Source organism: Pseudopodoces humilis, chromosome 23 (genome assembly GCF_049639895.1).
Source record: "Pseudopodoces humilis isolate 2021_Gansu_Grassland_sample_001 chromosome 23, ASM4963989v1, whole genome shotgun sequence".
Classification (NCBI taxonomy): domain Eukaryota; kingdom Metazoa; phylum Chordata; class Aves; order Passeriformes; family Paridae; genus Pseudopodoces; species Pseudopodoces humilis.
In genome coordinates this window covers 838,353-863,845 of record NC_142222.1, presented here as the reverse complement: position 1 = coordinate 863,845, position 25,493 = coordinate 838,353, and the positions used below count along the sequence as shown (strand labels likewise).

The following is a 25,493-nucleotide window of genomic DNA, read 5'->3' as shown; positions in this document are numbered from 1 at the left end:
CATTAAGCAGAAACAAAGCTAAATTTTCTAATTATTTTATAAATGAAAATGTTTCCATAAACCTACAAGGCAGAGATTTTGAAATGGGCCATAGAAGAGGTAGTAATTCCTGTCAGGATAATAAAATTATTTCTGCTGGAAGAGAGCACAGTTTATAATAAAGGTCATACAGCGCTTCTGTTTAGAGTGATTGTATAAACAAAGAGTTAAAAGTCACTATTTACTTGAGAAATAGTTGAGATTTTGCTTCCATCAACTCAACACCATCTCCTTCTTCAGGCTGGAGTGGAAGCCCAGCAAGAAGAGAGACCACTGCTTCCATACTCGCCTGGTCCAAATCTCTGAAAAATAAAATTTAACAAATAAAATATAAGTCACTTTTGCTTATAGCTCTACCTGCAGATGAAAAAAAAACAACATTTTTAAGAATAAAATGGTATTCCACTAAAGTTCTGTCCATCATGGAAATAGCTTTTATATTTTGTGGCACAGGTTCTAAATTAGAGAAAATATTAAAAGGAACAAAGTCATTTAAGACTAAACATTAAAGACAATTCTGCTGTTGCTCACCAAAGCTTCAGTTTCAATTTTTGTCTTTTCCTTACCATTATTATTGTTACAGCAAGCCCAACATGCTAGCTCACCCATGGCTATCAAATGCCACCTGGAATGCTGTTACAGGTGAAGAGTGCCCCTCACCTTGTCAAGCATTTCACATCCTCGTCTGTTGCTTGGTTTGATGTTCCCATTACCCAGTCTGTCAAATATTCCACCATTTTGTTCCTGTTACACATAAATAGATTGTTTTAGCTTTGCTGGTGTTTTTTACCAGTCTGTATCACACATTAAATTGTTACGTGTGTTCAGTATCACCACAAAGTAAGTAATATTTAAATGCAGTACCAGGCTCATAATTATTCTGAAGACACAAGGGAACTATCCCTGTACCAGGAATACTGGTGTGACAGGGGTTTGGTTTATTTTTTAACCACATAACCAAAGAAAACCTGCCTACAGTACTCTATGAGTGAAGTAATGCCATCCTTACCTAAATTTCATTTCTTGACAAAATGAAAGGTCATCTCTCCTTTCCATCATTACTTCTACTAACTGGCAGAGCTTTGTTTTTATTTGAATGGCATGTACCAGATTTCCAAGCACACGCACATACCTGAAGAAAAAAGCAAGAAGATTAATTAAATACTTCACTTCCTCCCCCCAAGAAAGCCCCTTCATCAGAAGCAAATTTCTTCTGGCCAAACAAATTTTCTGTCAGTGTAAAACTGAACAGAAATCTACCCTTCAGCTGGTTTTTAACCACTAACATCAGTGTAAAGAAAAGTAACCAGGAATGCCTATGGAATAGGGCGAAGCTATGGAATGGTCAGTTCTTTAAAAAACAAAGGTCACTCTTCAGCAATGCACTTCATGCTACACAACTTACACAATTACTGAAGTCAGAACCATAAGGAGGATCAGAAAATCAGCTGCTGCTTCTCCATGGACAAAACCAGAAAAGATATGAACTAGAAGGCTCCAACTCACTTCTTAAACATAATGCCTGAGTATAGGAAGGTCAAGAGGGCTCCTTACCTAACCAGATTCAGCATCATTGTCTCAATGCTTGCTTGTCCAAGGTGTTCTGAGCTCCCTTCTGTGTGATTGTCAAGCAAATTCTTCATTATAGCAATGGTTTGCTCTACAAATTGTGTGTTGGTGTCAGTTAACAACACCTACAGGATGAAATACAGATTCTGGTTAATTTTTTACACATAAAACCAAAGAAAGGGTATTTCCCAAATATACTGCAACATTTCAAAAATCTCATGGACAAGCATTTTTCTAGTTGCCACCACACCAATAAAATTCCAATACATGTCAAGATTCAGTATGTGAACCCTGCCAGCCATAAGGATTCAACATAGAATCTCACAGATTCTGCACTCAAGAGTTCACTATTCAAGAATGTTAAATACAGCCTGGAATCACAAACACAATAACCATTAACACATGCTGGGATGATCACTCTGCTCACAGGGGGTGTGCACAGAACACAAACAAGCATCCATTTCAGTCACTCGGGGGAAAGACAGGACTGACACAAATGTGAATCACCATTTTACCTGTCCTTGAGAATCAAAGAACTTGCTGATGGTATTCTTCAGCTTGTTGAAGAGCATTGGATAAAGTGCTGGACTGAGCTCCAGCCCCACCAGGTCTTTGATGTTGGTCCGTATCTGCAGCCCCACTTTCTCGTGGTTGCAGACCATCAGTGTGAGCAGGCGGTCGATGAATTTGCTGACCGGGGTCTCCACGCTGCCCTCGGTGGAGACCATGGAGATCATGGAGCCCTTGCGCTCATTGAGGGGACCCATGGGGGGGCTGTAGGTGGCCAGCCCCACGCTGCTGCGGTGCTGCAGGCACACCCCGCCCAGGGCACACAGGAACCCGGTCATGTTGATCCACTCCTGCAGCGACTCCGTGTCTGACAGGTCGATGGAGCCGCCGCCGCTGACGTGCGACATCCGCCGCTTCACGATCGTCTTGTGCAGGCTCTCAGCCACCTGGGAAGCAAGGGTCATTTGCCACATTAAAACTCAAGCTCCTTAAAGTAAATAACCCTAAATACTTATTTTGAATTTTGAAATGTTGAACCAATGGAAAAATTCATAGTCACCTGCCCATCTTCCATTTTGGTCTTTGGATAGTTAAGGATTAGTTTTGTAGCTTGTTCCCATTTTGCATGTGTATCCTCCCAGGCCTGAAAGAAGATATATCAAGATTTAACTTCAGATCTACTTGTAGCAAGTACAAGTGTTTGTTTTTTTAATATGCACACAGAGCACATGAAGTGAGAAGTTAGTTCACCTCTGTGTTGCCTGCAGTGGGGTGCTCAATGCGCCTCAATAACGCCATTACTCTCTTCTGAAGAGCTGCTCTCCCTGCAAAGGGCACAGAACATTGAACCAAGTTTTTCAAAACCCATCTACATCAACTTTATCATCTTTGGAAGTAAATATTGCATTAAGAGGAATATATTGCATTTGAAGTCTTTAGAAAGGCAGCTTCTTGTTACATGATTTTAAAATCCTCCTGAGCTGTCACCCAGATTCCTTTCGCTTTCTAGCAATTCTAATAATTAAGACATTCCAGGAAAAGCCAGAGCAGCATGAAATTAAGAACCTCAACCTGTTTAAAGAACTCAAACACAAGTAACAGTCTTCTGACCAGGTACAAAGTTACTTTAACTGCCTCATGACTCTTACCTGTTGACATCATGTTGCTCACAGATGCAAACTCCATGAAAGTGTTGTAGTTTGGCAAAAAATTATGCACTGAGACCTCATCTACTCCACATCTGATGTCGGCCTCCTCACAGAGGTGACGGAAGCAGGACATGGCCACCAGGACTGCCTCGATATCTGGGCTCCACAGGAACATGTATAAGGCCACTTCCAGCTTGGTCTGGGCTTGGCGGCAGATCGGTGTTCCACTGCAGCCTGCTGTGCTTTCCTGGGAAACATACAATTCCCAGCTGGGGAACACTGCTTGTGGAAATTCAGCCCTGGCCAAACTGTGTTTGAAACTGCTTTTGGTCTAGTAGGAATAAGCCATCCTAGAAAGGATCAGAGCTCTTATATGATGTCGCAATGCTGTTTGCAATCCTAATCAAAAAATATTCGCCAACATTTTAACTGAAAAAATGTAACTTTGTAAAGTCTGAAACATCATTGTTAACCAGTACATTAAATATATACATTATTTAGGACACAACTGCCTTTTTCTCCTCAGAAATAATTAATTTTATTTTCTAAAATTACTCTAAAAGTGATTTAATTTCTAATTGCCCACAGGTTTCTTATCAAATGTTAAAAGTAACTATCAATACGTATTACTTACTATGGAAGAATTCCCCTTCCCTTTCCTCAGGGTAGCCCCTGGTCCACAGCGTATCATTTCATCATGGTCAAGAGAAATTTGACTAGTTCCACTTCCAGAGACATCATAAAGGAAGAGGAAATGGCAGGAACTCCTATCTGATTGCTATAAAGAAGGAGAAAAAGAATGTATTAACTGATACTTTAATAGAGCAAAAGGCACAGATTTGAGGAAGGTAAAAAGCTCTTGGACATTTACATAGTACTTTTTCCACTGCTGCTCTCAGGGTGTGATCAAGTTCCTTGTGTTAATGGTATCTTAGACTGATACTTCCCCTTAAAAAATACATTATTTGATACTTTAAGATTATCAGAAAGAAGCAAGTCAGAATTCTGGGACTCAGAAGAACAAGAACCTGAGATCCAAAAGGAAATTTACTTTGTCCATGAACATGTGTGTTTTACCATTTACTACCTTTCCTTTCTCTCACCTTGGGGACTATTTCCCTGTATTAGGCAAAGAGGCACAAGGCACAGGTTTCTGTGAAACATTCATTTTCCAGGCAAGTACAGCAAGCTGTGCAGCTAAAGGAAAAAAAATAAAAACACCAAACCTAACTTTGGTTACCAATTCTAACCAAGGTGCCTCACAAAGCAGAAAGGAAATCAGAGAACAGAACATGTAGGAGTAGCTATTAAATCTCTTCCAATCAAAAATAACCTGGTAAATAAAGGAAGTGACACAACAGAGAACAATTCATGTTAATGATCCCAACAGGGATGGTAATGTTCACTTACTTTGTTTTTTAGCAGAAATTTATTCCTACAGATGAGAATCTCTCGCAGCCACTTGAGGATTTCTGTACTGCTGAGCATCTGATGACTCGTAAGCTTCTTGCAGATATAAAAAAGCATTTGTGAGCTGCAGTAAAATGAAATTCAGCATCAGCCTTCTGACGGAGCACCAACACTTGTGAAGGTATCACACTATGTTTCACATAGAAATAGGCACTTAGCATGAACACCCTGTGCAAACACTACCCTGGGCTTCCAGCAGTACAACAGAGAGGTGAGAGTGTGCATGGACAGGCCAAGCTCCCCTGGGACCCTTCCCAGCGCCCACGGCCGGGAGCAGCCAGAGCTCCAGCTCTGCCCGGGACAGACAGCACAGACAGGGCAGCACGAGTTACCTACACTGCTCTGACAACGTGTCAACTCTGCTCTGGAAGGAACACATCTAGGGATGTTCCTTCTTCATATCCCGTCAGGCCTCACACTCTCTGTTAAAACTGCCAAAGGGTCCAAATTAGTGTCAAGTGTGACGGGTTTTCCCCCCGCCCGAAGAGACCATGAGCTCCCTGTTGTTGCAAAGCTATCCCAAAATACTCACAGCTATTTCAAAAGAGAAGACAAATCAAAACAGCTATTTCTTTCATTTATCTAAGTTTCTTTACATACCTGATCTCCCAGAATGTTTCTATAGGAGCATCAGGATTCCACAAGTCAATGCTGTCCAACTGGTGCAGAACCAGCAAAGCCTAAAGCCAAAGAGACAGCAAAAGACTTAATGACAGAACTTTACAGAGTACCTGAGCACAGGCAGAGAAACAGGTGCAGTAACATATTCATTACACTGCTTTAAGAACAGCAAAAGATATAAAAAGCATTTTCCATAAAAGAGCAAGAGTGCAACGTCAGTCTGTATCAACAGCATTTCATTTTAGTCTTTACTTCACGCTCATACTGCAGACACAGAGGTTTTCCCTGGTACTTCTGTCCAAAGCCATGCTGCACAGACAGACAGATAAGACAGACAGACACTGTTTTGAAGGAGAGGCTGTGGCAGGAACACCAGGCTGTGCCCCTCACCTCCATGGCCTCCTGGGCGATGTCGGGCATGCTGGACTGCGGCACCAGCTGCACCAGCCCCGTGATCAGCTCGGCCGTGCTGCCCTGCGAGTCGGAGCCCTGCTTCCTGGGGTTCTGCACAGAAACACACAGCACAGGCTCAGCTGCAAAACCTTCCCCTGCTTGACCACACCACTGACAGCTACTGCAGCATTCCTGCTGCTGAACTAGGGGGATTTTGGGATCTTTCAGAGAATCTGTCATTTTATTTTTAATCCATAACACGCCTTGCATATCATGTCTCTGACAGAACTGGAATATTTTTGTATTAAGCCATCACAAGCCTGAGAAAATGGAAGATCTAAGACAGTACCCATTGAAATGATGACTAATTTCCAACCCCCTTATTTTAATTTTCTTCTATTCCCCTCTCCTTCTCCCACCTTCCCCTTCAGAGCCACTTCAGAGAACTTCATGCTTTCTCTTGCTGTGTCGTTCTGATTCTGTAAAGTCTCTTACAGTTTCTTTTTCCTTTAAAACCACAGGAGGAACATAACCAGAGGACAAAATAGGTAGGAAGTGTCCTAGATGGCCAGGTGACCATTAATTTTTATTCATTTAGCAGCTTCAAAATTAAATTCTGACTGAATAGTATGGCAGTAGGATTTACTTACACAGAGCAAAAGCTTTGGATCTGCATGGATCAGTTTCACCAAGGACAACAGCAAGAACTTGTAGCTTCTGGTTTCCAAATCAGTAGGTTTTTCTTTAAATTTAAGGCTTGTCATTTTCTCCTTAAATGTAAGGCTCTGATGGAAGGAAAATAAATCACATTCCTCGTCAGGAAAGTAGTCAAACATAACAGTTAAAATTAAACATCTGATGAAATGTATTGCTTTTATCACCTATAATTCAAGAAAAAGTTTAAAAGTATACAAAACTCAAGTATAGTCATATATCCTTCTAGTTCAAAATCCCCTCTCTCACAGGCAATCACTATTATATCTTTAAAGTTCCCTTAACAATTATTTCAGTAAGCTGCATGTAGACATAAATTTTTTTGCAAAAGAGAAAAACTGTGGCAAAAGAAAAGTAGAAAAAGGACCAAAAAGAATTACTGGGTATTTCTCTGGTCTGAGACAGAAAAAAAAATAAACATTTCTAACTCCTTCTGAGTACATGAGAGGGAATTTTTTTCCAAAGGCAAAGTCATGTCTTTATTTTCTGCTACAGCCCTAGGCCAGATGTTTGCATGTTCACCTCAACAATCTCTGGAAAATGAACCTTTCAGATCTAAAAGGCACACAGGGCATCACTTAACTATAAAAATAATCTGCCTCCAGCTGAAACAGCAGTGAACTACTTGTAATTTTGAAAAAAAGGAGAAAGCCTAGGTTGAAATCACCTTCAAGGTAACTGATGAGCTATGACATTGTATGATTAAATTCTACAAGAAATTAGGTTCTCATGTTATTTCAATAATTAGTTATTGTGCAAATATAAGGAATAGAACCTACCACATAAAGTATCTGATCAAGAAATTGGTAGCACAGTGGCAGAGGTAGCTAACTCTGTGCTAAGCCTTAGTTGGCTACAGGTCAGGGATTTCTAGGAGAGGCACGTGGCGAAAGGAGATGTATTTCTGTGAATTCATTTACTGCCTCCACACAATCCAAACTAAAGAGTGTCAGTGAGAAAGCCAGGCCAGGCTCTGTGCAAGGTACCGAGGAACCACCAGCGGCAGGACGCTGACAGACAGCACCGGACAAGGACAGACGTGGAGGAATTCAGCATCAGTGAGCTCAGGCTGGAAATTAGGAACCAGTTCTAAACCAGAGAGGGGACTGGGAAGAGCATCATGCTGGGCACAGAGCCAGCAGTGCCCTCCTGGGGGAAGGAGCTCCGCTGGTGCTGCGAGCGCTCCCTATGGCCCCCGGCCTGGGGCTGGCGGGCTCTGCGGGTAACTATGCACAGAAAAGTCAGCGCAAGGAAGGGCTTTTCTGCGGTAGTTACGGATCATACTTACAGCAGCAGAGGCCCAGGGCCATGCAAAGCAGGGGCTGGCGGGCGTCTGACCACGTGGGCAACAGCAGCCAGGCAGAGGGAAAGTGAGAAGCAGAAGACAAAGCACCACCAGTCAGAGCAGGGGTAGTGTCAGGGCAACTAGTCTCCAACAGATGAATACACACAGGTGAAAAGCAAGTTAAACATGGAGTAGCTTTCAACCAAAAGCATTGTGCTCATTTGCTCTCCTTTGAGAAGTCCAACAGGAGTATTTTTATGTCTCATTTTAGGCTTTCTAAACCAACACACCAAGACCACTTGCCACAGCAGAAGTCCTCAAGGAATGCTCAGAGGAGAATGCACCAATACAGCTGTATGTGAACTTACTGGAAGAATTTGGATGAACTACAAATCTGAACTTACTCAAAACTTTCTCCAAGACAGCCAAGAATATTGACTTTATTTTGTAATGGTGGAAAAATCTTTTACTTTGTTGCTGTCACCAAGAAAAAACAGTCAATTTGCTCAACATAAAACAAGACAAATGAACATGCCAATCATGGTAAAAGTATCACAGTTTTCAGTGACACATACAGAATGCTTTGGTTTTTCACATTAAGCAAGGATGGACATGTTAGCCAGCTATTCACAGAGCCAGAAAGCTTAAAATGGACAGTTAGCCACAGAGGACAGTTACAGGACAAATAGCTGTGTGTCGCCAGTTTAAAAGCAGCAGGAAAACCGAGAGACATCAAACCAGGAGCAGCCAATCCCCCAGCACCGCAGGGCTCCAGAGCACGTGTGGCTCCCTGTCACCATCTTCTTCCCCCCTCCGGTGTCCAGCACAAAGGTGATGAAGAGGAGGGCAGGGCTGGGCACAGGGGAAGGCGGGAGGTGCCCCCAGGCTTACCGGGGTCATGCGGATGGCGGGGTGTGCCCCGCAGCCCTGCATGGCGCGGTGCAGGGTGTCGCTGAACATGCTGCGCAGCTCCACGGCGTGGCAGTACACGGCGTCGATCCGCGGCCACCAGTCCAGCGCCGACTGCAAGGCAAGGGCAGCACTGAGCCCGAGCCACGGCTCTGTGGCACTGAGGGTACCCAGCCCTCACTGAGTGCCCTGCACACACCCAGCCGTGGCTCTGTGGCACTGAGGGTACCCAGCCCTCACTGAGTGCCCTGCACACACCCAGCCGTGGCTCTGTGGCACTGAGGGTACCCAGCCCTCACTGAGTGCTCTGCACACTCTTACCAGTACTCTGACACTGAGCCACAGCTCTGTGGCAGCAAGGCAGAGTGTAAGCAAGCCTCACCCCAGGTGCTCTGCACACTGTTACCACTATGCCCATCATCATTCTGCATGCGCATTATCAAACTCGTAACTTTTAAACAGGTTGCAACTGAAGCAATGATTCCGACCCAGCTGCTCACTACATCACTCTGCCTCCTGAGCAGGCACCACCCCTGAGATGTTCTGCACTCACAAGATTTGGTCTGCTATCCAAATGGTATTTACTGAGCAGATATTGATCTGAACAGAAGCCCCAGACACTGGGCTGATGAAATACTGCCAGAACTTACGTTTGTGATGATTCGGTGGAGTGAATTTACCAGCACATAATGAAATGTTGATGGGGAATTCTGTGCCAAGCAGATCTACAATAAAAATACATAAAAGCCACTTAGGAATATCTTTGCCATCTTTCTTATCACCCTGAAAAAAACATTCTGGAGCCTTTTTATTGAATTGACAAAGCTGTCAAATCTGAACAAGAGAAGCCTAATCAGCTGTGAAAAGATTTATCAAAACATGCAGGGATTTATTACTAAGGGATATTTATACAGTTGAACTCATTTATGAGCTTCAAGCTGCTGTTAGCACAGCTTTTATAACTGACAGGTTGTCAATAGTATGTAGAGAATGACTTACCATAAGCAGTGTTCTTACCTTGAAGTGTTGGTTATTGTGAGGATTTATGCGGAAGCAGGAAACCAAGCAGTCAATCATCAGGTCTACATCTGCATTCTGATTGCCTCTTGAAAAAGGTTTGCTTGGGTTAAACAGCAAATTCTATATAATTCAGAAAAATATAAATATATAAATCAGATGCCATGATTATTCTTGGCTACTTTTAATACAAAAATTTCCACTGAAAACCACTGGTATTCAATGAAGAAGAAATTCAAAGTTCACTTCATTATTTCAAATTTCTTCACTGCAATTAGGAAACAGACATTCTTACCTTAAGATCTACTACCATGGACTGCACTAGCAGGAAAATGACGGAATTATCTTCCCAGTTGATGTACGTAGATGCTTTGCACAGTTTAACACAAGCAATAGCAGCACTTTCAGTCAGCTGCCTGCTCCCACTGTGTCCTGCCAAGGCCTTCCTGAGATTGTCCAGGAACAGCTTCTGCAGAGTTCAAACCAGGGATAGTTATAACCAGACACTGCGATGTTAGCAAAACCAACTGGATGCAGCACTCTGGAGAAATCCAGCCATTATTAAAGACATTCCCTTTGACTGACCCGGGCAATCAGAATGGCACAAGAGGTGTTTGCTCACTCTCAGCCCTGGTCCTGCAGCCACATCAAACCCAGCAGGTGCTGCAAGTGCTGTAACTGTGGGGCTCACAGCCCCCTGCAAACCCCAGAACCTCAGCACAGCCGTTTGCTGCACGTGGAGGCAGAGGAAATCACAGCACAGATTCAAATCTCCAAGGAGATGGAAAAGTTCTGAAATAACATTGTTTGGGACATACTATCTGTGTGAATTAGTGACAGTAAAAGAATGTATGTAAGGTGAGAACTTTAAAAAGAGTCCATAAATTTACATATAGAATTGCAATGTCCTCTTTAAGACAGAAAGACAAAATTAAACATCCCTGAAATACAGAATCAGCAAAACCAAGCATACTCTAAAAACCAGAGCCAGAATTCAGCTGCTTCTCTTACCTTGTTCATTTTCGTTTCCTCTACCACGTCCTTCGCTATATCTTGGATTATCTCTGGACACAGGACCAGGAGGATGATCTGCAGTGGCCACACTGCTGCTTTACGCTTTGTGCTTTCAGCAAAGCCATCCACTAAATCAAACAACTTCTCAGCACAATCTGCATAAAACATAAGCCCAAGTTCAATACCAGTTTTAACTATGAAGAGGTAAAGAACAGGTCTAAAAGAGCAGAGGGATAGTTCCACCTACACAGAAGGAAAGTTCTGGTTTGCACATTACTGACACGCTACTGGGGATCAAGTGGTCTCAACCCAGTTAAAGACATGGTTTACCTGAAAATATAAATTCGCCTCTCTTTTTCACTAGAGACAAGTAAAGGTGATGTTCTCTAAGTTTTTACCCTGTATCAAGATGAAAAATATATATTTAAAGAGTCTCCATCTTTTGGGGTTTATTTCTTTGTCTTGTGAAGCACAAAATTAGTCTCTTTTAAGAGGGGAGTCAGGAAAGAAAAGAGACAGGAACATACCCTTACCTGCCCTGACAAAGGCTGACAGAAATTTGTTTATTTGCAGGCTGCACAAGGAGCAAAGAGGGCACAAATCTAAATGAATGCATTTGGGGATGTGTGAGAAACCAACCTTGAACACTGTCATGTGTTATGCCTTACCAGCCATGTCAGTCTGAGGGGTTTGGTACAGCTTGGTGAATTCGTCAGGATAGTTTTCCACCCAGTTCCAAAATGCCTGCAGATAATGGGAAACACCTTTACATTCCAGAGCTTCAACAATTTTACTGAATTACACATTTAAACAAAGAGAGGATGTATTCTTAATTCTAGTCATTCAAAATTTCTTGCAAAATGTATTTGCATCAAAGAGAGACAGCAATTTCTATTTTATAGTACACTATTGTATAGCAACTATTCCTAAACTAGAAGAAAGCCTGCAAATAAGCAATGAAACAGAAGTATTGAACATTTACCTTCTCAAGACTGTTGATAACAGCTAACTGAGCTACTTTCTTAAGGGCTTTAAACTTGAATACAGTCTCTGAAAAGATAAAACATTTCTGCATTTAGAACATAAACTTGTTCTAAAAACAACACAGGTTATACAAGATACTTGAAGCGCAAAGCAATTTTCAAATCCATGTGTTAATAGTACTTTACTATTTTTAAATACTTCAGTAAATACATGACTGTTTGGAGTAAAACAGAGCAATAAACCCCAGGTGTATCAGTTGCACTGTGTCATCTCTGACTAACCAGATTCAAATAGAAATACTTCACAACACAGGCTCAGATCATACCTTGTAAGAGTCGCTTGAGTTTTGAACAATCCACACTGATGTACTGTAGAAGTTCAATATCATGAACATCAGCATTATCTTCTGAACAAACAGTCAGTTCCTGCAATCTAAAAAATACACAAAGCAAATAAACTTTTCCATCAGATCCTGTCAGACAGGTATGAACACACCTGTGAGACTATACATTTCAATAGCAGGGGAATGTTCCATCATCTCAGATAAACATTTCCAGATTTAGAAATAAAAGATCTTGCATGATTAAGACTTAATATTACAGTCTTGTGCCATCCTCATACTGAAAATGGAGCTAGCAAACCAGTGATGAGTCTTTACAAGATGCCAGTACCTTCTGGGGATTGACTGTGCTCAAGATTTGCCTAAATCCTCCTGTTATCTGCTCTCCTGTGGTAGTAACCTCGTCATCTTTTCAACTAAGCATTAAAGTCATGGACTCCTGACTTTTTCCTGACTGACCTTTAGACTACTGCTCCTTCACAGCAGGTCCTGCCTCAGGTAAGATCTCAGAGTACAGCAGTGACCTGCAATCACTGCAATGAGCTACAACTATTCTTGGTCCACATTTCTCTGGCCTGAGCACACAGAATGAAGTTTAATCACACCAGTTTAAACATAATAGCATCTTTTCACTGGTGTCTCAGAGAATTTACCCAGCATCTCCCAGACACCAAGCCACTGATCACTACAGCATCTGTTCCCACAAACTCGGGACTGCCACGGCTCCTTCCGAGGCTACAGATGTGTTTCAGACATGGAATGTGATTTCTAGCACTAGACACAAAAGCAATTCTTCATGTCTTCAGCGCCAGGGAAACTTAACAGCCCTCACTGGGAATGGGAAGGTCCCCACTGCTGTGCTTTTCATGCCAAAAATCCCCCAGCTGCTGTGCAAGGCCCAGAAATATGCCTAAACAGGAAACCCAGGTCAGGGATCAGCAGCGCTGACTGGCAGCAGGCTGACCCCTGTGGAGACCAGCAACAATTGGCCAAACATTTAACTGTTGCCGTACAAGCCATCTGCAAGGGAAAACAGGTTAGGGGACAAGCACTCTGCTCCCGCTCAAAGGGATGCTGGCGGGGGCTTTGGAGTAGGGGAACAAACCCTGCTACAGGCATACAAATACACACAGATCCAGTGAGTAGATTAAAAGACTCTCAAAAAATTTCAACTGAAAAATTCTTCCAATAAAAGGAGCAAAAGAAATTGCTTCCATTTCCATAAACAACAAAACACAATCAACCTACAGAGTAAATCCACACCCCCCATGCTAGCTGCCAAGTCTATGTTCTATTAAAGGCTCTGTAACAACTTTGAAAATACCTTAAATTTCAAATTACTCAATCATTTTAGACTGATTTCTAAAACACAAACATTTTCCAAAGAAATATATATGAGGAAAATATAAATCTATTTCAATTAAATTGGCTCACTCACTGCTATCTGACCAAGTGGAGCCCAAGCTCCACTTCTCATAAATCAAGAATGATGTCAACTGTAACACTGTGTGACAAGAGCTAAGCTACTTCAAGCACCTTCCAAAAAACATCAAAGTATTTCAGTAATAAAAAGCTTAGCACACAACTCTAGTGGACTGACAAATGCTAAAGCATCAGAAGGATCTGGAACAGAGGAAAAAGAGCAAAGAATAGAAGGAAATTTTGGGTTTGTCTCCCTTCTTACTTAGAAAAGAAGAAAATCCAGTTATTTTTACAGTAAATGTGCTGTGAAACTCAAGTCAGTCAGAAGACAAATGGGTCTTTTCCAACAACTAACAAACAACCCAGCTGTTTGTCCCCTTCAGGCATAAGACAGATTTAACATAAAAGCTTCCTAGCAGGAAAACAACCATGGGGCTCCAGCAGAGCTGTGGACAATCACCAGTTTTTATTCTAAATTTGTAAGTAAATGGATAAAACCATTAGCTTCAGCATCCTTTTTCATCCCAAGACACCTTGCACCGGCAAGAACTTACTAAACTTTTTCCGCTGCATTATTTTCATTCGCTATTTTCACTGGTACTTTTGAAAGCAGATTAAAAAAGCAATAAATACAGCCAGCAGTAATCCAGGATGGGGTTGAAACAGATTCATTTCATAACCAGAAGCCCATGTATAACTGAAAGGCTGAGGGCATTCCACTTGAGAACTACCCCGTTAAAGAGCATATAAAGCACTGGCTCCTCTGAACAGCCTGCAGCTGGCGGCGCAGCGGCTGTCCCTCCCCAGGGCTGCAGGCAGCAGCGCGGCGGCTGTCCCTCCCCAGGGCAGCTGCAGTGGTCAGTACCTGGTGGAGATGCGGCTGAAGACGGCGTTGAAGTTGTTGCAGCTGAGCGAGAAGAGCACCCCCGAGGCGCAGCTGCGCAGCTCGGCCGCGTGCTGGTTGCCCTCGCGGTAGGTGTGGATGAAGTGGCAGATCTCGGGCAGCAGCTGCTTCACCAGCATGGTCTCGTCCAGGCGCATGGTGTCCTTCGGTTGCTGCAAACAAACGGTGCTCCCCTAAATCCTGCTCGGAGCCTGCAGCACGTGCCTCGAGCAGGATCCGACCTTCCCCACCGCAGCCAAAGCACCCCACACCCTCAGGGGGAAATGCTGATGGACCTCGAGGCTGCTCTGCTGAACGCGCCCCACTGCTCTGGAGCATTGGGACAGCACCGACCACCTTCCACTGAGGGCTGAAGGGCAAAGCCCACCCTCACTTCCCCTTGGGTAGGGGCTTGGTGGCCATATTTTGACAGCAAGTATTTCATATTAAAAAATGAACCAAAAAGAGGTGCTTCTCCCTCGTTCTTGCCAGGAATTGCTCTATATGAGTCAAAAATGACACTTAATTTCCCTGAGAAAGAAAAATCTGATTTCTGCCAGATTGTACAGTGTGAGACATAAGGAAACTATTTACAAAAGAATTCAAAGTGAAACTTTGCTCTACTAAGAGCAAGTTTTAACAGTAGGGTCAGCACTAAAGCCTTCTAAAATTCTACCAATGAATTTTCCATAGGGAATTGGGAAGTTTCAGAGACTCCCACTTAGTTGATCTGAGTCCCGTTGCCATGAGAACTTGATGAAACATTGAGCAAGAAATCCATCTGAAGATACCACAGAACACAACACGCTTTGTACAGAGCTTTGGCTCACTCTGATTTAACATATTCTGCCTCAAACTGCTCTCATTTGAAGTGACAGAGCAAGAAACATTCCGCACAATTTTAGGCTATTTAAATATGATAATCTATCAGGAAAACCACTGTTTCAAACATTATGCATAGAAGAAGTACTCAAATAGAAGTAAATTCTGAAGTTAAAATTCCGGGTTTTGACTCAAAACTTTTTTTGACTCAATGCCTCAAAGACAAAAAGCGCCAAAAAGATGTGTTTTCCTCAGCTGTAAAAGCTGGAAACTGAATACAAAAACTAAAAATAAAATCCCGTTCTTGTTAGAAGAATGAACCACTGCAAATCTGTCTCTCAGTGAAGTCTGGCTTTGCAATTCCAGCTCAGCACAGTAAGTTGTACAAGCAGCACCACTCTCCTCCCAGAGGGACCAGCAAACTGCCTCGCAGCAGCTCTGACTGGAAACCTCAGGCCCGGGCTCCCAGTGGAGATTTGGACATGGTTAACTAATGTAATCTAGGAAACACCTGCAGAAATCATCTCTAGAGCAGCAAAGTTTCTGCTGTATATAAAAGCACATGGAAAATTACTTCAACAAATGAAAGTTTTAAGACATTTAGAGAAAACTCAGCGCTGTATGCAGAGAACTAAGTAGCACAAAATGAAAAATTTGTACCGAATATTCTGCTACTCTTAATATGAAAAAAGATCATTAATTTTAGGCAATAAAAAGCACCCTCCAAATCGTTAATGCATCAATTATATCAACTACTTGCATTTAAAGGAAGACTTAGTATTTTTTAAATGGCATTAATCCTACTTTGCTCTAAATCTGATGAGTTTTTAGTACCAGTAACAACAGATACACAAGCATTTGACCTGTATTCTCCAGCCCATTGGATTCCAAGTTAGAATTACTTATGCAAGCCTACTCACCCCTGCCAGACATTTTTCCAGTGTATCCAAGATAATCAGCTGAGATAGATATAAATTCTTTTCAGCAGTTTCTCCAAATATTCTCTAGAAGTAGAAATTATATGGATTCATCTGAGACACAGATATTTGACTTGTAATGCATGACAGTGAAGCAGCTAAGTGGCCCAGTAAATTATGGCTCCATCACTGCTCTGGTTTGGAGTTTAGACATAAAGCCAGCAAAAATCAGATTAAATTAGGAATTAAAACCTTATCACTAAAGAAGTATCTGTCCAGTCTGCAATGCCAAATGCATTAAGGAACAAACAGCACCTGCAAAGCAAGACTGGAGGTGCCTGCAGCCCCTCACCTCCATCAGGCCCACCAGCTGCTGAGAAACGTGGGCTCCACCTTTCAGAACCTATTTTGGTATCAATTGCTGCTGACTCTTTTCCAGTCTTGTACAGGATGCCCCACTGCAGGCACAGGCGGAAGGCAGGATTCCCTCGGGAGCTCCAGCCAGCACCCATCCTGGGCCAACAACAGCCACCGGCTATAGCAGAATTAACACAGCAAAACAGAGCAGGAAAGGCTCAGCCAAAACCCCACTGGTACAACTGCCCACAGACAGACTGCTGGCAAGAGTCACCCAGAGAGGTTTACCTGGCCCCAGGGCAGGGCTGGCTCACCTGAGCCCAGGTTTCAGCTGAGACTTTCTGAAGCCAGTTATGACTGTCTCTGGGACGGGTTCATTTCAGCCACAGAAACCCTTCCCAAATATTGCTGATTCCCACAGGAGCTCAGCCTGTCACACGTGACAAACACAGACTTGCTCCTCAGAGCAAATGCTGACTTTTTAACTGACACTTTTCCTAGGTCTTTCCGCTCAAAATCCAAGTCTCACACTCAGGAACTTCTTTTTCCTGTACAGTTTTCTCATTTGTCAGCCAATCATATTGCACATCAACATGTTCCCTCATGCCTGTAGAGTTTAATTAAAATAAATTCTCTCTCCAAAGGGATTACAGGTAGCTTTAAGCAGCCTAAAATCCCTAGCAGCAGGGCAACCCATTTTCTCATTTTATCAGTTCTCTGCAGTTCCAGCAGATGCACATCCCTGTACAACTGACAGCCAAGGGCTCACTCCAAAGAATGTCTAAAAGCATAAAAAAAGTACTGCCAGAGCCTGGCCAGTTCTGTTACCTGTCTGGGGAGATTCCAAATGATCCCAAATTACATGGATTCAAAACTCAACAAACTAAACTTTTCTCATGACAAAGGATCTGACTGAAACTCATCTGGTTGTTAAAAAATACACCTATTTTATATACACAGACACACAGTAAAACAGCCAGGCAAGCCCAAGTTTTAAATCCTTTCCCTGCCCCAAAATCCCAATGCCTTTCTGTGGAGCATGGCTCTGATGGATGCTGCTGGTGAACTTCAGAACAGAAAACAAGTAAGTGTAAAAGGCAAGCAACAATTTGAGTAAATTTCAAGTAATTCTCTTCAGATTGTACAACACAAATAAATAACAACTATTTGAAAAAAATCACCAAACAATGCAAAATTAGAAAACTTACCATGTTATTAACATTTTTTAAGATATTGGTGAGACCACTGATGACCAGGGAAAACTTGTACTTGGAAATGTTGATGAGACATTCCTTGTTGTGCTCCGTGCTGACTTTGGTGTGGGTATTCTGCTGGCAAGCCTTTATTGGAAGCTACAAGAGAGAACTGTTATAAGCTTTTTCACATTGAAATTTACAGCTTTAAAGATGGGTTAAAAACTTGTGACACACCAGAAACCACCCTGAAAAACATTCTACAAGAGAGCACAGTGAACCTTATTTCATCTTCTCTACATTCATTGTCCTATTAGCTATCTATTAGTTATCATTAGTTATCTATAAAACAAAGTTCACCTCCTTCTTCTTCTGAACTGAAACTAAACCTCTATTTTGTGATAAATTTTCTAAAACCTGAATGTCAAAGCAACCAAAAGGAGCAGAAAAATGTAAGACATAATTCTAAGAAAAGATACTTTATTTTAAAAATGGGCTTATTAAAGGCCAAAAATCTTTTGAGGCTAATACCTGCAAGAAAAAAAAATGCATCCTGGGACCTGAGAGGAGGAAAACCCCAGTAGCTCCCAGAGCAGGTGAGCTGGAAGGAAGCAGCTGTTCCAGTTGTGTCTCCTGTTCTGTCACAGGACAGGCCTGGCCAAGGAGGAACCAGCCTGGCCCTGCAGCCCCCAGGGACGTGGATATCTCTGGGGTCTCCCCACAAACACCCCCAGTCATGAATCTCAGCCTCAAACACACTTGGAGCACCTGTGAGCCCCACGTTACCTGTCCCTGCCCAACATCCAGTGGTAACAACTAGACCTGAAATCCATCTTTCCCCAGAAAGAGGAGATTCAGAGCGACTGCACAGCCCCGAGATGTTCCTGCTGCTGTGTGAACACTGGGCTCTTTGTTTCCTGCTGTACCCAAATTCTTCAGGGGTCACAAACGAGTCACTTCCCAGTCACACATCAACTCCCCCTGCCCCTCTGAGCCATCACTTCTGGGATGCCACTCTTCAGAAACAATCATTTTACTCAGGATTTATATTTTTTAAAAGCAAACAAATACAGGAACATTTATGCCATTTCTATTTAGCAACAGCTCGATGGAAATGCCATGGTGTCATATTTGTGCATTAGAAAAGATTATCAGAGAGAGAGAATTTAAGAGAGGGTAAAAGAAGGATTCCAAGGAATTACAATCAGCTTTACAGCTGCAAAGTGCCTTAGGAGGCACCTCCCAGGCTGGGGGCTCTGGAAGGGCACCATCCCCACTGCTCCCCTGCAGCATCTGACACCACTGTCCTCTGGGAAAGTATGCCCAGATTTAAAATGCAAGATGAATGGTATTGAAGAACTCCAACTTGGAGCACTTTTGTCCAACAATTCTGAATGCAGTGTGCCTGACTCAGCCTGACCCTGTGAAGGAGAAGGCCACTGACACTGTCCTGTTCTGACACCATGGGGTGACTCCCCCTCTGTGTAAGCTGAGCTTTGTTGTGGGTTCAAGCTCAATTCCTTTGGTACCATGGACTAGGATCCCTATGGACATTGGCTGGGTCTCTCCTAAGAGAATGGCTGACTCTTAATGAAGAAAAGATGGTCCTGGTGCTCCAGATCAGACCAAAGAGCCTGGAGCTGCAGCAGGTCCCTGCAGAGCACTGGCCCCGGAACGCCGAGCACTGCTCCCAGGGATGGCCCTCCAGGACAAGGGCTGGGATGTGCCTGCAAAGACAGCCACAGCAACAGCTCCCATGGGGCAATCCAGGTCATTTCCACTCCAATTTGTGATTCCCTGGCAGTTTACAACAGCGTGAGGTGCTCCAATGTGCTCGTTTTACCCCTGGAAAAGCGGAATAAACAGCATTTATGACTCAAGCTTTGTTTTCACTGTCAGATGTTATTTTTACAATACATTTTTGGAAGTCATTGGTGGATGATAGATACATTTCATTTAAAAGTTCACTATTGCTAGTACTTTTCATTTGAATTTTCAAGTCTCTGTGCTGACAGCAGCAGCAAAGCTCGATACCACTGAGTGCTAAAACATTTGAGGAGAGCCTCTCAAAGAAACTGTGTCATAGATCTAGTTCTGTGTGCTCCCCTGCCAGAGAAACATCACATTACACACTTCTGGAGCTTCCTGCCACAACAGCCACTACAACAAGGTCACCTAGAAGTAAAATTGCTTTTTATACTATCATTTAAAATAAGAAACTATAAAAAAAGGAAATATTAGCACTATTATTTTGGGATTTTTTATTTCTCAGCTCTTTTCTTTGTGCACTCTGACATGCTGGAACATTTTATTTCCCCTCACAGAATTCAGTGCCAGTGCTGAGTGACTAAAGAGAATCTACTTTACTTCTCTACAAATATCCATTAATCTAAACATTTGAGGGGGGGGGAAGAGCTGAAATTTTACTTTCATTGACTTTGATTTTATTTTAGAAAGAAGAAATACTGACAAATGGTTTCCTGTAGAGCTATTTGAATTAGAAACCAAAATTAGAGCACAAAGCTCAAACATAATTGGGGCTTCACACTCCGAACACATGCCCTGCTCTGAGCTCAGCCCAGCACAGCAAAGGGACAGTCACTGCCCCAGCTCAGCTCCTGTCTCCACTGAACAGAGGCAGCCGGTGAGGCTGGAGCTGCACTGAGCACATACAGCCCACAGCCAGGTGGGCTCCTCACACCCTTCCTGATGCAGCCTGAGGGCTCCTTCAGGGGTCAAACAGCCACACAGGACAGGGAATGATGGTGTTTGGGTCTAAACTGTGCCTTATTTACATGTGCAGTGTACAAAGACAAAATAGGTAGATGAAATCTGTAACCTTTACAGCTACCCAACTGCGAATCTTTGAGATGGAGAAAGAAAAAATATATTCACTGTGTTTGGGGTTTTTTTTTACTTTTTTTTTTTACTTTTATCCAAAAATGTTCAGAAACATTTAAGCAATCCTATCTTGGTCATAGATACTAATTCTTTAGAAAAATACGTATTTTCCATGCCTGCGAAGTGATTAGCTCCTGTTTCAGGTATTTTCTAGTCTGATGCAAGAGAGTCCAATCTTTTGCTAAATGAACATGGACATTGGTTTGGAACTACTACCACTGACAGTCCTGAGTGTCTGTAAGTTGTTCACTCAGGCTGCTGGGAAAAGCTACACCTGAGCCATGAATTTTGCTTTATCATTTGTAATTAATGAGCATGAAGTTATATCATCCCTATTTAGTCTGTACTTAATAGTCTGGAGAAACACACATCTAGGAAAAAATCCTTAGTGCTGTCCTTAACAGCCCTGAAAACTACCTCAGTTCATCCTTCCAAACAATTTCTTGGAATTTTTCAGCAGACCATAAGACACACACGTACTGGTGACAGAAAATCCACACAATACCCTACCTCAGCATCAGCACTGTCAGAACCAGACACAGATCCCTCAAAATCAACAGGCACCTTCCTGCCCTCTATGAACACACACCTGCTAAAGAGGCACTAGCCCGGAAAAGAACCTCACAGCTCAGCCTTCCCAAGAACACACAACTTCCAAAAGTTTTTCTTACGGGTTGCTCTAAAAATAAAGCATTGTCACAAGGTGAACTGGAAGTCGGTGCTGTGACCAATCGTGTGTTTACCCATCCCGCCAACACAAACTGTGTTAGGTGAGGAAGGGCCATGGACCACCTGGACACATTCAGCAGCTCCTCACTGCAGCCAGGGAACACCTGTGGCACTGGGCATTTCCTCCCCTGCCCCTGGGCTCCAGCCCTGTGCAGAGCAGCAGCCCAGCTGCAAACCCACCACACACACTCTGAGAGCCATCACGTCAAAGCCCCGGCTGGTTCTGCTCCGGGGAAAGAGGAAGCAGCACACCTTGTGCTGCAGGGCAGGCCTCCAGCCTGCCTCAGCCCCCAGCTCCTGGGGCTATCTGTCCCACACACAGCAGCTGTGGACAGAGCTTCTGCCCAGCCCAACCTCACCTCCCAGCACAGTGACATCCCCGCGGGGCAGAGCCACATCGCGGGGGGGACAGGAAACACCTCACCATACATCCCATTACTACCAGTGATTTCCTAACAAGCCAAGAGGAAAGCCAGAGCTGGTACCTGCAACCACTGCGTGTGCAGGTCTCTTATTCTGCAGAGATCTCAAACACTGGAGAAAAATCAACAGGAGGGAACACTTATTTTAATTTAATACCTTTTAATTAAAGGGAGAATGGAACATTACTATTGACTTACAGTTTTTATACACTTTCTTAACTGAGAGTCATCACACCTCATGAACTGCAAATGGGAAGCCTAAACCAAAAGCCTTCTTTCTCCAAAGTTTATCAGAATCGCAGAACCAGAGGAACATTAATGTTGAGAGAGACCTCTGAGATCATTGAGTCCAACCTGTGACTGACTCCCACCTTGTCACCAGCACAGAGCACCGAGTGCTACATCCATTCATTCCCTGAACACTTCCAGGGATGGCCACTCCACCACAATAACTTACATGGCAACAAGTTTATAAAGGATTAATACTTGTTAAATCTGATAGTTTTAAACCAATCTCGATGTAAATGGTTTGGGCAGACTCCTCCAACTATGTTCACAACTATCCCAGTGCTGCACCAGCCTTCCCATGATTTCACATTGTAACACACTTAAAGCACTATGAAAACACAACATGAAAACTGGAAGTGAGTATTTCCATAGGAAAAATAGAGAGAATTTTATTTTCCAAAGCTCTGACTATGTCTGAAATCACAGGGAATTCCACAGTTTTCCAGGCTCTGTGGCTAAATTCCAGGCTACTGCAGTCTAATTTTATTCTGTTCACCACAAGTTTTGAAAAATACAGTAACCAGTACTATGTGCAGGCTCTGCTGAGAGCTCTCCCCATGCTCTCTGTCAGTGTGGTCTGGTCTCACAGGTCCCAACAGCAGCTTCTTCTGCAGCAGCTGAAGCTTGGGGGCAGCCCCAGGCCAGTCCTGCAGCAGGTGAGGGCTCACTGGAGCACAGGGCAGGACTGGCAGGAGCTCCAGGGATTTATTCCGTGAGCCAGGCACTGGTTAATTCACAAAACTCTGCTTGCCAGTCACTCCAGGCCCACAGAATTGTACACACAAAAGCAGATTTTGGTTAAAGCAGCATTTATAACAATAAACAAGAGCAGACCAGAGCAGACTGGTTTGCCCTGATTTCGCTTGTTTTCAATACCAATTAGCATCCTCTCAGCTCACTGTTTCATCTTCCCTAAAATGAATTCAAGCACTCAGCAAATGAATGAAAAGCCTGCCTACATCTGTAAATTTGGAGGAAAGATGGTTACACTTTCCCTCTTTGCAAAGGAAGGAAGAAATCCTGGAAAAGTTTGTCTTCCCCTGTGCAAAAAAACCAAAACACAATGGCCCTGAGCTGCCCTCCTCCCCCTCCTCTCTCAAACACAGTCTGACATGCCAAGCAGTGGCTCCTGGTGGTGAAGCCAGAGGTCCTGCATTCAGGCAGACACAGGATGCAAACCCTCACAGCTGCATGAACACCACTGAAATAATGTGCATATATTCAGTATACTTTGATAAGACACCACGACCGTGACTGACAGTGATGTACTTGATGAATGATATCACTGTAACTCCATTATTTCAGCATCTCAAGAATCAGAACAGCTTCCTTCCTATCCAGAGAGGACTCCTCCTCTACACCCATCCATAATCATGCCATAAAAAGTATAGAAAAATAATCTTATTCTAAGAAGTTTGTAACTTCTAACAGATGCTGGCAAGCCAAATTCCATAATACACACAACAAAGAAGAGGAGAAAGCCCAGGACCTTGTAACACCAGTACATCAAGAAATATTTTCTTGCATTATTGGGATCATAATCAATCCTATGTTTGCTGAGTGTATGGAAAAAATGATCTATGACTCAAGATAAGGGGGATAATAAGGTAACTATGCAAATATGTCTATTATGTATTGCAAAAATCTGCCTCATTATAATGTCAAAAGACAAAGTTTGATATTTTCCTCTTCAAAACAAACTTCATATGAATGTAAAAAGAAACAGCTTGTTCTTCTTGTGCCAGGCCACATCTTTCAGCAGGGTGCTGAAGCCCAGCAGCACTGAGGGACAGATGCAGCACAGGAACAAGGCTTAGTCTGGAGAAAGAGCTCCACGTTTTTGATGGATTTACACCAAGCAGGGTCTTAGAGCTGGGCCTCCTGTGACACAAAGGCTGTACTCACAGTGTGGCAAAATGAGACAAACAACACAGGAACTGATCACTGAGCCTCAAGGGAGCTACCCCACGTCAGGAAAGCACCACAGGAGTAGGGATGGAGTGTAAGCACTGAGCTTACCCACGCTGAGAGTCACCCACCTAATCCCAGTAAGCAGGTCCTGCTGGTGGATCAGAGAAATATAAAGTCTAAGGCAAACTAATCCCTCTTCCTTCCATTCAGAAAATCCTTCTCCAAACTACTAGCGCAGACTTTTGCAAGGAGATGTAAATATCCATCACTGCAATAGAAACCAGTGGCTGGAAGCCTCTCCTCAGGCCTCAGAGCAGCGCTGGCAGGGCTGGGGCTGGGACCGCACACCGACATCGCCCTTACACCTGGGGGCACGGGCAGCACCGCCGCTGCAGCGCCTCCAGCCTTCCTCAACCTCCTTCTCGAGGCTCTCCCTGCCTTCTGGAGAACCAGATGATGTAAAGCAAGAACGTGAATTTCACAGGAATGTCTACGGGAAGCAGGGACACCTCGGGAGAGGGGGGGAGCAGCAGCGAGGGGCAGCCACGCTGCTCCTCACCGCCGCTGCCGGCACAAGGCCGGCTGCGCCGCACCTGGGGCCGCGGGCCCGGGCAGCAGCGGGACCCCCGTGCGGCGGAGCGCTGGGCAGCCGAAGGGCAGCCCCGGCCCCGCCCCGGGCCCGCCCGGCACAAAGGGCGCCGGGGCCCGGGCCCGCGGCCCCGGCGCGGACGGGGGGCGGGGGGAGCGGCGCTGCCACGGCCGCCCCCGCCCGGGGAGCGGGGCCGCTCCCCCGCCGCGCGCCCCCGGCCCTCCCCGCGGCCCGGGGAGGGGGACGCGCCGCCGCCCCCGCTACCTGCTCGTCGAAGCGGTTCACCACGGCCTGCACCCACTCCACGGGCTTGTGCGCCGCCATGTCCCGCCGCCGCCCGCCCGGGGAGCGGCGGGTGCGCGCGGGCGGTGTCGGTGTCGCGGGCCCTCAGCGCGCAGGGCCCGCCATGACACCTCACCGGAAGCGGGAGCGCGCGCCGCCCCCGCCGCCGCGCCCGCCGCGCCAGGGGCACACCGAGCCCGCACTGCGCCTGCGCGCCGCCCCCGCCCGCGCCCGCGCGCTCCTGCGCCTGCGCAGTGCCTGCGCCGGGGCGGGGCCGGGCGGGAGAGGGGCGGGAGAGGGGCGGGCCCCGGGGCGGCGGGGCCGGGCCGGGCGGGGCCGGGCCGGGGGCCCGTGAGGGGCAGGAAGGTCCCGGAGGGTGCCCGAGGGCTGGGCGGGCACACACGCCGTGCCCGGGCCCTCCCAGCGCCGCTAGCCACGGCTGCTAACGGCCATCTGCTTCCCCCGGCCCGCACGCCCCACCTGCCCCAGCCGCGCTGGGGTCCGCAGCCCCTCACGGGACCGTCTCCGCTCCCCTTGCACACAGGAGCCTTGGCTGATGCTTTATTCCGTCTGCGGTGGCCACCTCCAGCCGCTGCGCTTGACTGATCACCCACAGGTTTGCTGTCTCAGGCTGGAATTCACAGCTGTATTGTACCTTTTAAATATAAACCCGGTTATTTCTATAAATTAACTTATTCTGTTGCGTTCCCGGTTTTCACTGCAGAACTGTGACAGTAACTACAGATCCGAGTGTGGCACCTTCA

At 44.8% G+C, this 25,493-nt stretch overlaps 1 protein-coding gene across 5 annotated transcripts in view; it reads right to left on the bottom strand.

Moving 5' to 3' along the window:
- The window catches only part of NF1 (neurofibromin 1), a 72,537-nt gene extending 47,671 nt beyond the window's left edge, over positions 1-24,866 (bottom strand). For 2 of the 5 annotated variants that reach the window (XM_088066350.1, XM_088066351.1), the window contains exons 1-25: positions 24,712-24,866; positions 17,623-17,766; positions 16,061-16,144; positions 14,301-14,491; positions 11,999-12,105; positions 11,672-11,739; positions 11,358-11,433; positions 10,687-10,844; positions 9,971-10,144; positions 9,676-9,798; positions 9,309-9,383; positions 8,641-8,772; positions 6,401-6,535; positions 5,748-5,861; positions 5,337-5,416; positions 4,677-4,800; positions 3,901-4,044; positions 3,267-3,513; positions 2,869-2,942; positions 2,678-2,761; positions 2,124-2,564; positions 1,594-1,733; positions 1,049-1,171; positions 700-783; positions 225-341 (exon numbers count right to left, since the gene is read on the bottom strand). In XM_088066350.1, the coding sequence (XP_087922476.1) occupies positions 225-341; positions 700-783; positions 1,049-1,171; positions 1,594-1,733; positions 2,124-2,564; positions 2,678-2,761; positions 2,869-2,942; positions 3,267-3,513; positions 3,901-4,044; positions 4,677-4,800; positions 5,337-5,416; positions 5,748-5,861; positions 6,401-6,535; positions 8,641-8,772; positions 9,309-9,383; positions 9,676-9,798; positions 9,971-10,144; positions 10,687-10,844; positions 11,358-11,433; positions 11,672-11,739; positions 11,999-12,105; positions 14,301-14,491; positions 16,061-16,144; positions 17,623-17,766; positions 24,712-24,771 (3,299 nt within the window). In that variant the 5' untranslated portion in view covers positions 24,772-24,866. Of the gene's footprint in view, positions 1-224; positions 342-699; positions 784-1,048; positions 1,172-1,593; positions 1,734-2,123; positions 2,565-2,677; positions 2,762-2,868; positions 2,943-3,266; positions 3,514-3,900; positions 4,045-4,676; positions 4,801-5,072; positions 5,092-5,336; positions 5,417-5,747; positions 5,862-6,400; positions 6,536-8,640; positions 8,773-9,308; positions 9,384-9,675; positions 9,799-9,970; positions 10,145-10,686; positions 10,845-11,357; positions 11,434-11,671; positions 11,740-11,998; positions 12,106-14,300; positions 14,492-16,060; positions 16,145-17,622; positions 17,767-24,711 lie in introns of those variants that run through there. The other 3 variants (XM_005525662.3, XM_005525663.3, XM_088066352.1) reach the window with 2 other exon arrangements.
- Between the last annotated feature and the right edge of the window lie 627 nt (positions 24,867-25,493).